Here is an 11,912-nt window from a genome sequence, read left to right on the forward strand (position 1 = left end):
GGCGGCACGGAGTAGGATGTAGTTTATCAGGGTAAAAACTCTCACTATCCTTAACAGACGAGTGATAAAACTGGACCTCACCACATTGCAGCCTGTCAATGTCAACAGCTTTAGCAAGAAAACAAAGAGAACAGATTGGTAAAGATAATCAGTTAACCTATTTTTAAATCAGTTTTGAAACTTTGTCTCCATAACTTCATCTCTAAAGTCTTCTAGTCACTCTGTCACCCTCACTGGAGACACACCACAGGCTGCAGTTGCAGTAAACTCTAGTTGCTGTCTTGCTGACAATTTGAAATACTAAAACAGAGTGACAACATCCAGAGAAACAACAATCAGTTGCTTGTTAGTGACAATGAAACTTAAAAATCATGAACTGAGAAGTATTTTCTCTGTCTGCCCCCAGTGTTGCTTGTCTTCTGGGACTGAAAACATGTGGCTGGCAGTTCCTGTGAAAGCCACAATCAACAACTGTGGTTGTGAACCAGGCCATCTGCAAGGCTGCAAGCAAGTTCCAACAGCTAAATCCACCCTTGTCAAGACTGACCACCCCTTAATATGCCCTGTGTTAGACTCAAATGCTACATTATTTTTTACAGCATCATCATCAAATAAAGTCACTTTGCATGTTTTACTTAGAGAAACACAGGCGTCATATAAATCATCAAATATAAAGGAAACTGTAGCTTTTGATCCTCAACTAATAATTTTTACAAATAAAAATGAACACAAATCAGTAAACATCTTCCAGTTGGGTATAAAGTGTTTCTTTAAATGCTCGTTTCCATGTATTTTTTATGTTTCTTAAAAAATTTACAAAGATCTGCACATGCAGTGTGCAGGTGCTCACAAGTCACCACACAAGCAAATATTTGCTTATCGAAATCCTGATAATTTAAGAGGATTCTGATTGGTTCAAAACAATCTTGGGGGTTTGTCCAAGGACTGGAACAATCGTATATAAACCAAGACTCCAACCCTAGACCTTCATCCACAAGATCACTCAGCAACCATGAGGTCTCTGGTCTTCGTTCTGCTCATCGGAGCTGCCTGTAAGCACCTGAACTTCTTCAACTGTTGACTTGTTCTTGTCTAAATTTTAAACTTGTTCATTTGGTTGGTAATGTTTTGGTCTCCTGTGTGTTCCCAGTCGCTCTTGACGACGACAAGATCGTCGGAGGGTATGAGTGCACACCCCACTCTCAGCCCCATCAGGTCTCCCTGCAATCTGGCTACCACTTCTGCGGAGGTTCTCTGGTGAACGAGAACTGGGTTGTGTCTGCTGCTCACTGCTACAAGTCGTAAGAGCACTCCTGGTGCTTTTCCTGAGGTGTCACAGGATTGTCATATTTTGTATTGATCTAATGATTGATCTAATCTGCTGCCTTTCTTCATCTCTCAGCCGCATTCAGGTTCGTCTTGGAGAGCATCACATCAGGGTCAACGAGGGTACCGAGCAGTTCATCTACTCCTCCCGCGTCATCCGCCACCCCAGATACGACTCCTGGAACATCGACAACGACATCATGCTGATCAAGCTGAGCGAGCCCGCCACCCTCAACCAGTACGTGCAGCCTGTGGCTCTGCCCACCAGCTGTGCCCCCGCTGGCACCATGTGCAAGGTCTCCGGATGGGGCAACACCATGAGCTCCAGTGAGTATTGATCCTGCACTGTTTTCTTCATGTGTGAGCCTGCACTGCATCCAATAAACACTTTGATCTTCACATTTGTGTTCTTAACTTCCAGCCGCTGATGGCGACAAGCTGCAGTGCCTGAACATCCCCATCCTGTCCGACAGAGACTGTGACAACTCCTACCCTGGCATGATCACCGATGCCATGTTCTGCGCTGGATACCTGGAGGGAGGCAAGGACTCTTGCCAGGTATGTGAATCAACTTTAAAGCATCAATACAGAAACATCTGTTTGAAATCCAAGCTTGACTTGATCATCTTGGTTAACCTTTAACCCCCTGCGCTCTCTTTTCTCAGGGTGACTCTGGTGGCCCCGTGGTGTGCAACGGTCAGCTTCAGGGTGTTGTGTCCTGGGGATACGGATGCGCCGAGAGGGATCACCCCGGTGTCTACGCCAAGGTAACCCTTCAATATCTCTTTGAATGAAGTACGAGTGTGGAGTGATAACTAAGTCATTAAAACTGTTGAACTCAAACCTTGTTCTGTGTCCACTGACAGGTCTGCATCTTCAACGACTGGCTGGAGAGCACCATGGCCAGCTATTAAGTGATCTGAGATCACCACTAAGTCCAGGCAACAGCTCAACACCATGTACTGTTCATGTTCCAACTTCTGTACTGGACAAAGTGACAAATAAAAACCTTAAAGCATATCGTTCAGGTCTATGAGAAATTATTTCAAAGCACTGTGTTGCCCAGAGATTTCACCCAATTAAAAAATCTTATGACTAAGTTCATGGGTTCACAAGACAGCCGAGCCACTTCTGAAATTATTGAGCTGAGATGGATTTAAAAGTTATACTTTCTCAATATCAAAGCTTCATAGGCCAAAGGGGTCTATGACACACATGGACAAAGTTTTGTTTAATAACTGGGGTCTTCTGGGGAAAAGAGAAGGCCCAGCAGGAGAATATACCAGCAGTCATTTAACAGCATAGAAGGCTGAAGCAGCAGATTTGAAAGAGAAAAAGCTGAAAATGAGCTTTTTAGAGGAGCTCATTTAAATGTAAAACAATAAATTTGGGTGTTTTCCCAGACCTGAGGAGCCCGCTGAAGGTAGTGGTGAGATTTCATGTTGGTAATATCCTCAGGAGCATAGCTTAATAGAGCTAAATCTCCATCTTCTTGTATGCCGTGTCACTGATTGTCTGCTATTGATTTACACAGGCTTGTTTTCTCTGTAAATGCAGATTTTAGTGCTGAATAATGTTACCTCAGCAGTAATGAGTATGCTCTTTTTACACAGGTTACATGAAAAATATAATTTTTCCTCTCAGCCCAGAATGCCTGTTAGTGGCAGAGAAAGGTTTTGCACTAGAAGCAGTACCACCAACCTAAAGGCCCCATATTATGCTCCTTTTCTGCAGTTTCATATGGATCATTGATGTCTTCATGAAATGGTAGTAACATGCAAATAAATCAAGCACAGCAGCATTGTTTCCAGGCTCTCATAGCCCCTCTGTTCAGAACGGTCTGATTTAGTGGGCGTGGCCTTCATATGTAAATGAGCCACCGCTGATACCGCCCCGCTCTTCCACATCACTGAGAGCGGCGCCACGAGCTCCAAGTGCACAGCGTTTAGAAAACAGTGTAGCTCATTTAGCGTAAGATTACAGGCTAAAACAACAGGCTAACCGCAGCTACAGTTAACATTCTGAAGCTAACACAGAGACAGGGGGGACACTGAGGAAAAGCACTAACATCTGCTCCACAGCACACAGCATTTAAAATACTCACATTTCCAGGGTTCGAGGTTTGTTGGCGGATGGTTGGTAATGCGCCTGGATTCAGGACCAGTCTATTCAGTATCAGCCCTTTGTTGTTCTGTCCAAAGTTGGAAAAGCAGCTGTAAAGTGACTAGCACACACATGGACAGTTTTGCTGAGTGTAGCTGGCACATTTCCTTGATAAATGAACTCGAGCCACTTAGTCTTGTCTTCTTCCGAGATGGGAAGCTTGTGCATGGCACTATGTGGCTGTTTACAGCCAAAAACAGCCACACTCCTCTCTCCAGCAGCAGGGAGAGGAATGGACCAGGAGGGTGTTCGAGGTTATCTGCTCCGGTGGACCAATCAGATCAGACTTGCTCATGTTTGGTCAAAAAAAAAGAAAAAGGGAATCGCTGACGTTGGCAAATCCCCAAAATCCAAACAGCTCGTTTAATGTCAGGATTTTACATTCACTAGCACTACCAAGTACAAGTTTTGTCATTAAATATAATTAACATTTTGTGGGCTGGGAGGAAAGCCAAAGACCCACAAATTTCATTAAAAGACTTAAAGTGATTTTTGCATGATATGGGACCTTTAAGATAGGTTTATCTGCAGCTCCCATTCCCCATTTTTTGGCCCTTAACTCACTTCTTAATATTTTGATTCTGAATGCAATAATAGTAAACACAAATGCAAAAAGATTTTTTGTTTTAACAGAGACTTTAGGTTTAATATTCAGTTCATTTCCTCCCTTCATTGACCATTCCATCATTTTTGCTCATCCTTTTTCTTGTGTCAGTGTGACACTGGTGAGAAGGGATAATCCACATATCTGGACAGGGCAGCATTGCAAATCTCTCAGTCTGCAGATGAGAGATATTTCTTTGAAACTGTTGATCACGTGATATTTCTCCTGCTGATTGCTTCAGAGAAATCTCTTTTCAGAGAAAGAGAATGTTAGCAACAACACAAAGCAGATATGTCAGGTGTGAGATTTCTTTTCATGTTGGAGATTTTAATTGTAATCTTTATTCTAATGCCAACAGAAGGGAGGTATTAGTTGACAGGGGTGATGTCTCTTTGTTGCACCTCAGAGTGTCCGGGAAAAAAAATCATGTAAATTTTTTAAACTTATGACCATGAAATGTCTCTTTGCTGAAATATTAAAGTATTTCATGCTTTCAAACACAGAATAATTTATTTTTAGAATAAAAGGACTGTGACAAGACAAATGACTTTAAAGAAAAGCACTGTGACAAACAAAAAAAAATATAAAGGAAGAATGTTGCAATTCCTCAACATAACTCTTCAAAAGAAGAAAAACACAAAACCCAGAAGACACTCTGCTTTGCTCCCCCCTCCTCTTTATTCTGAATAAAACTTGCTGGACAAATTTAAATAGAAATAAAGCTCTTTTTCAGTTTCTTGTTGCATACTGTCATTGATAAATAGGCTGTTGCAATATTTGTGCTTCTCCTTCCCAGGGGTATAAAACATTCTGCGCTTTGCAGACAGGAAATCAAAATGAGGGCAGCATGCTTCCCAGCAAAAAGACTTTAACACTAACAAAAACCTGATTAAAAGTATTCATGCAGCTCAAATTCTAAACACCAATTGCCTCTGGGACATGGTGGAACAGTTTACATGTTATGTTAATGGATATATATGTGCAGTGTTGGAGGAGAGTAAAGAATACAGGAATTGTAGCTTAGCTTGTACTTGCATTGTGATTTAAGTTGTTATACTTTATTGAACTTCTTTGTGTAGCTAGCTACTGATGCTAATGGTTGTTTACGGCCATTACCAGAAAGTGAAAGCTCATTCATCTTTGTTGTGCCTCTGCTCCTTTGCAGTAACTGAGCTTCTTTTAACTACCCCTGCTCCACTTTTCATTTCATCCTGACTTGCCACAATACATTTTTCAGAGGTAATGATTATTTTCATTTAAAGAAAAATATCAATAAAGCTTTTTTTTTAAAACAAGCCGAGGTGTCATCCTGCTTGGTGCAACATCCTTACCTCAACTTACATTTCTAGAAGGCACACATCTCCCTACACTATGCCCTTGTGCTATTTTCTTATTCATAATTTTTCTTAAAAAACAAACTAGATTTATTCCTCTGGTAACTTTACAGTTTCACAATTTGTAGTTTGTAACCTGTAACTTTTTTTAGAGTAGCCTCCTCATCTTGACAGTATGCTGGTTTTGAAGCTGACGCAATTTCTAATGTTTTAGTGTGCTCTAAAATCAGCTGTAATTGAGCCAATAAAGTAGTCTGAAAACAGTACGAACAGGCGTTTAATAGCATCTGTGCCGGGAACAGACTCAGCGCCACTGCATTGTCAACAATAATAAACACACTGATGCATCACGGAATGGTAGATTTTATTGATTGTGCCCAAACTAAACACATTTCTTTCTCTCTCTTTCTCTCCCCCACTGTGTCTCCTTGTTTCTCTCCCTCCTGATCTCTCCTGCTGCTTCTCTTCCTGACATTTCCCAACAACATCTCCTGCCTCTGTCTCCTTCCATTTCTCCCTCTGGTTTCCCCTCTGTCATGTCGCTCTGTGATAGGAGATCACAGCCTAGCTGTATCTGTCAAGAGTTTCGTTGATCCAGGGCATCAGAGAGCAGACTTTGGTGTAAACGCCCGGGTAGTCTGGCAGAGCGCAGCCCTGGCCCCACGAGACGAGACCCTGCAGCTCTCCATTACACACCAAAGGACCACCAGAGTCACCCTGAGCAGGGAGGAGGCACAGGAGGAAGAGAGGATTTTATTCCTTCTATCATCTCATCTCATTAAATGATTTTACATCATAACAGACCACCAGACCTTATTTCATGTGCTGTGTAATTGTGTGAAAGTACCTGACAAGCATCTTTTCCTCCCTCCAGGTATCCAGCACACACCATGCGGTCAGTGATCTGTCCAGGGTAGGATCCTTCACAGTCCTTATCAGACAAAATAGGGACTCTCACACACTGAAGGAGGAATGGGTTGAACACTGCAGATAAGAGTAAGAAAAGATAGAAAATGAAAAGTAATATCATTCTTTAAGAATCTTGATTCAGTCCACTTTTGCCTTCACTGATAGGACGATTGAAGAAGGACAAGTGATAGTGGACAGGGTCAAGGAGAACATGCAGGAAAGTACTGAGGTGATGGTTGAAACTGAGATTGCTGTATTGAGGACTGTGGCCAATGTGGGATACCCACCACTGTACTAAAACCAAACCTCACATCAGTATTTATACCAAAAGTGAGCTGTGCAACAATTGCATAAAACATTAAAATGTACAACAACTTCATTTAACTTGCAAAAAAAAAGGATGAGAGTGTAAAGTTTTGTCAGGTATGTAACTTGAGCTTCTTGGAAGTTGGCCTCAGAATAACTGGTCAACTAAATGAATTATTCATAATCTTATTAGTGTAGATCTGAAATGCTGGTCCTATGTAAGTTAAGCTGTACCACAACCACTTGCCTCTACTTGGGGCTGGGGTGCCAGTTCAGGGCACCTGCCCGTAATGCAATATATACCACCAGGATGTAAACAAGCTCATACAACTGATGGAATCTTAAAGCATGGCTAGGTTCGGCAATATTGTGATCTGGGGACTGTATCTTGTTAAATTAATGTATAACTATTCAACTGGAGCAATGTAAAACCAACACGGGCAGAGATGCAGTCTGGCGGTGCTAGCTCAGCTAACCTTAGCTAAACTTTGCAAATCAGTTTGAAACTGAAGTCACTGACCACTTCAGAACATCCACACAAAGCATTTAGCAAACAGCTCATTATCCAGGACCTCCCACTTGCTTAGCTGTAACATTGTGATGAAAACATAATTAGCTAAAGCTATGCTGTCTTGGTCAAAGCCTAAATAATCTGTTGGCGAGGTTTCTTAATCAGTAAATTTAGCCTTATTTTATTCTTAGCTTGAACTACCCATTCAAACATTAACTGATGTTTATAACCACCACTCCACTGATAAAAAAAAATCTAATTGTACTTCTTTTAAAGTTTAGTATCTGTATGAATGGACTCCATTATTTTTCTAGACTTACAGCAGTCTGCTAAAAGTTAGCAATTGACTTGTGTTGCCTTATGTGAAACTACCCAGTAGATTTTGATTTTTATGATTTTTTATTTGGATAGAAACCCTCAACAACTCAGACTAAAATGTTTGTAATTTCAGGGAAATTAGTTAATACCACACCAGCTGAGCTAAAGTCTGAAAAATGTGCTAGCATGACTCAGCTAGTTTAGCTGCTTACCTCAGTGCATGTCCACAGATTATTTTACTCAACATCACTGATGTAAAGTGTTTCATATTGTTCTTCTTAGCTTTGTTTGAAGTTTGATATTTTTCTGTGAGGCTTCACAACTGCCAGCTACATGTTAGCTGTCTGCTAACTACCCAAAAGACATGTTGTCTTTCTGTTAAACAATAAATTTAAACCTACCACCCATTTTTTTTTCACACTAGAAATTGCATTTGTGATTTTTTTTTTTTCCTTTCCCCAACACACCGTACATCCTAATACATCCTAGCTTGTTAATACCTGGCAGATAACAGACTAAACAAAAGCCAGAGTCTTTGGCCTTGTGACATTGAATATATGGAGGCTCCATGAGTGCAGAAATATTTCTATACTCTCCCATGAGATCCTGACCAAATAGTAAAACATCAAGATAACAGAAAAGAGATCATCATTAAATGTTTTATTTAATTTGAAGGTTAATCATGAGCTCACCTTGATCCGAGTAGATGTTTCCCCACCCGGACACGGTGCACATGTCCCCAGCTGAAGGGCAGGCTTTGGGCAAGGCAATAGGCTTCACATACTTGTTAATGGTGACACTGTGGGACAACTTCATCAGCATGATGTCATAGTCCAGCGTCTGGTAGTCATAACTCTGATGCCAGTAGATTGCATCCACTGTCACATACTGCTCAGTGCCCTCATCCATCCAGATGTGGTGATCACCCAAGACGATAATCTGAGAGTAGGGACTAAAATAAAAACAAAAAATGAAACAATCACAAGTATTTAAAAATACAGTTCATACACACTTTTAAACACACAAATGTAGTACAAACTTCTGCCAGCAGTGGGCAGCAGAGATGATCCACTGGTCATTGATGAGGGAACCGCCACAGTAGTGGTAGCCGATGTTAAGAGATACCATATAGGGTTGCTCGTGTCTGGCACACTCATAGCCCCCCACAATCTTGTCATCAGCAGGGGCTGCAGCTGTAGGGTACAAAATTCAAGATATCAGTTATAATGGCAGTTCTTTTGTCACTGTAGAAAAGTAGTACATAATGCAGATTTGCTTTACCTGCAGCACCCAACAGTGCGAGAACAATCAGGCCAATCATCTTGACTCAAGCCCTCCAACGACTTGACTGGATGTGAGCTACCAATCACGCGCTGCATTTATACCTTAACTCCTCTGTGCCACACAACACCCCACCCTCCCTCCACAACTCTACGCCTCCACCCACCTCTCCGATTCTTGTCCACTCCTACAGCCCATTTCGACCTGAAAAATAACCTTATCTTCATATGTGCCATGTTCATCTTTTAAAGTCAATAAGTGAGCAACTCTTTTGGCCTTGGAGAGTGTTGTGCATACTCTAGTTTGATGGATCAAAAGTGGACTTTCTGCTCCCGGCACCTAAATAAATACATTTGTTTTAAAGGTGACACATGTGCAACAGTATATTTTTCAGACAGTATTTTGTGCAACCATACATTTTTTGTGGTTACTTATTGTGGAAATGAATCAGTGAAGGCTTGTTTAAACTTACTCAGCAAAGTGGCAGGGCTATTGACTATCATCTCACAGAGAGACTGAAAAACAAAAACAGGTCTCAGCAGGTTTCAAGCTTTCGGCATCTGAGACCACAGATGATTTCTTTCTCACCTTCCTTGGCTGTCTTTCAAGGGCATCCAAAAACTGAGCACATTCATTTAGTTTTTTCTTTAACGGAAACTATGATGTCCACAAGTAAAGTCACCCAGTTAAAAACTCCTCCATAAATTGGCCCAAGCCTCAAAATAGATTAGATAACTTATTTTCCTGGGTGACCCATGTAGGAAGCATGAACAGGTGTTAAATGCGTGGAGACCTTGGTCTACATTTGTAAATAAGGTGCACAGATGACATAACAGCAGGGGATGTGCCACTACTGAGAAAGAAGTGGGCAAACATAAAAACTAGGAGCGTGATAAGAAAGTAGATTTGGGTTGACACCTCGCGCCAGGAGGGAGAACAGAGAGTGAGGACACAGATGGGGTCAACAGGAGGAGAGAGGAGAGGGGGGGGGGGCTGGGCTGAGCACAGTGAGGGTGCAGGGTATAAATATGAGCTGGGGAGTGTCCAGGTGTCTTCTGATCATTCACCTGACAACATGAGACTGCTGGCTCTGCTGCTGATGGTGGGAGCTGCTGGTAAAGACAAAAATACACACTGACACACACCCACTAATATATGTGCACTGTAATGTAAAAAAAGGAACATGTGGTGAAAGTCTTTCTTCCTGTGTGCATTTGTTTGATGTTTTATTGTGCATGTTCAGTGGCAGTTCCCCGTGAAGATGGCAAGATTATTGGCGGTCAGGAGTGTGAACCCCACTCCCGTCCCTACATGGCCTCCCTCAACTATGGCTACCACTTCTGTGGTGGGGTGCTCATTAACGAACAGTGGGTGCTCTCTGTTGCCCACTGCTGGTACAAGTAAGTGTGCACTGAGTGAGAGTGCTGCAAAACAATATGTATTCATAATCCTCTCTTGTTGCCATGTTTTGTTTTACCTCCAACATGAATCTTTGAGTACTTTTCCCTTCTTTTCTCAGTCCCTATGCCATGCAGGTCATGTTGGGAGATCACGACCTGCGAACCTTTGAGGGCACAGAGCAGCTTATGAAGACCGACACCATCATCTGGCATCCTAGGTGAGACAAAAAAGGAACTATCCTGTGTGAGAATACCTTCACATTCTTCATATTTCACTCATTAATTAAGCATTGTGGAAACTGGTGATTTTTTTCTAATGCATCTATTCTGTGAACAGTTATGACTACCAGACACTGGATTACGACATCATGCTGATCAAGCTCTACCACCCAGTGAGGCTGACCGATGCAGTCAAACCCATCCCACTGCCCACTGGCTGCCCAATGGGTGGGCTTCCCTGCTCTGTGTCCGGCTGGGGGAACACAGCCACTGGCGAAGAGGGTGGGTTGATGATGTGTTTTAATTCTGTGGTTCATAGATGACTTTTCTTGCGTTTAATACCAAGGCTTTCACTAGTGGGGTTTGTCAAGAAGCCTTTTGAAGCCCGATGACTGCAGTAACATCAACTGAAATGCTGACCTATTGTCAGTGTGACTCACAAAAGACAAAAGGGTGGAGCTTAACCTGGTAAAGTAGTCGTGACATTGCATGCTCCTGTCAGTCAGCTCAAGCCCTTAATGAGAAGTGAATTATGGAAAAAACACTTCTCGAAGTGTTCCTGTTTTACTAAAACAGAAAAAAAAATCCAGCAAAAGAATTACTATTTAGACCACTGACTATCTAAATGACGTTTCAAAATTTGCTTTTGGAGCCAGAGTTATTTCACCTCTGTATTTGCGTCATTCTCAATATTTGCTTTTGCCATATTATGTGACATACAATAGCCTTATAAAGGTTAGCTCTCTTTTAAAAAAATGATAATTTATTTCAAAGGCAGAAGTGAGATCAAGAATGCACAGGCTTTGGTACAGGATTTGACGTCATTTTTCATTCTTCACATTTTTAAATTCAAAGTGAATCTATTTCTAATATGTTTTAATCTGTTCTCTGGTACAGTGAACATGCCCTCCCATCTGCAGTGTTTGGATATGCCCGCTGTGGACGATGCAGACTGTGAGAGAGCCTATCCTGGTATGATCACCCGCAGGATGTTCTGTGCTGGATTCATGGAGGGAGGCAAAGATGCATGCAACGTGAGTTTTAACAGTAAATGCTTCCACTGACTTAGCGCTCTGCATATGTGGACGAAAGATTCACTGTTTACCTCACAATTCCCCTCTCTGTGCTCATCAGGGCGACTCCGGCAGCCCTCTGGTGTGTCTTGGAGAGGTATTCGGCCTGGTGTCATGGGGCCAGGGATGTGCCCAACCTAACTACCCTGGAGTCTATGTGAAGGTGTGCGAGTTCTTGTACTGGATTGAAGACGTCCTGGCAGAGTACTCTTAAAGAAATGATCTGGTTGATTATTCCCTCTCTGTCCTCCACTCTTCACCACCACTAATTTTCCTTTAGGGTCCTGACTTTCATTTCTCTTTCTCTCTGGTGTCTCCTCTGAGGTGTTCCCAACACACATGTACCAGAATACTCAAAAACAAAATAAACATGCTTGGTAGACATTCATTTTTCATTTGTGTGTATGTGTGTGTGCACTCCCTCACAAAAAAGTAATTAAACTACACAGAGCCTGGAGGATGAGTCAC

General features: G+C 42.0%; 3 protein-coding genes across 3 annotated transcripts; 2 read left to right on the forward strand and 1 right to left on the reverse strand.

Moving 5' to 3' along the window:
* The first annotated feature begins 1,008 nt into the window (after positions 1–1,008).
* On the forward strand, positions 1,009–2,267 carry LOC141800364 (trypsin-1). The gene is made up of 6 exons (XM_074682838.1): positions 1,009–1,052; positions 1,151–1,301; positions 1,403–1,653; positions 1,748–1,884; positions 1,992–2,093; positions 2,193–2,267. The coding sequence occupies exons 1-6, from the start codon at positions 1,013–1,015 to the stop codon at positions 2,238–2,240; spliced, it is 729 nt and encodes a 242-aa protein (XP_074538939.1). The 5' UTR covers positions 1,009–1,012; the 3' UTR covers positions 2,241–2,267.
* A 3,566-nt stretch (positions 2,268–5,833) lies between these two features.
* Positions 5,834–8,792, reverse strand: LOC141800363 (serine protease 1-like). Its single transcript, XM_074682837.1, has 5 exons — positions 8,753–8,792; positions 8,511–8,664; positions 8,164–8,423; positions 6,275–6,411; positions 5,834–6,144 (listed from the first exon to the last, which is right to left on the reverse strand). The coding sequence occupies exons 1-5, from the start codon at positions 8,790–8,792 to the stop codon at positions 5,992–5,994; spliced, it is 744 nt and encodes a 247-aa protein (XP_074538938.1). The 3' UTR covers positions 5,834–5,991.
* A 915-nt stretch (positions 8,793–9,707) lies between these two features.
* On the forward strand, positions 9,708–11,658 carry LOC141800362 (trypsin-like). Its single transcript, XM_074682836.1, has 6 exons — positions 9,708–9,867; positions 9,996–10,152; positions 10,272–10,370; positions 10,490–10,653; positions 11,269–11,405; positions 11,506–11,658. Exons 1-6 carry the CDS (start codon positions 9,708–9,710, stop codon positions 11,656–11,658), a joined length of 870 nt encoding a protein of 289 aa, XP_074538937.1.
* Positions 11,659–11,912: the final 254 nt, after the last annotated feature.

The sequence above is a fragment of the Halichoeres trimaculatus genome, unplaced genomic scaffold, assembly GCF_033239565.1.
Source record: "Halichoeres trimaculatus isolate MK-OKI-2021-1 unplaced genomic scaffold, fHalTri1.1 fHalTri1_scaffold_12, whole genome shotgun sequence".
Taxonomy (NCBI): domain Eukaryota; kingdom Metazoa; phylum Chordata; class Actinopteri; order Labriformes; family Labridae; genus Halichoeres; species Halichoeres trimaculatus.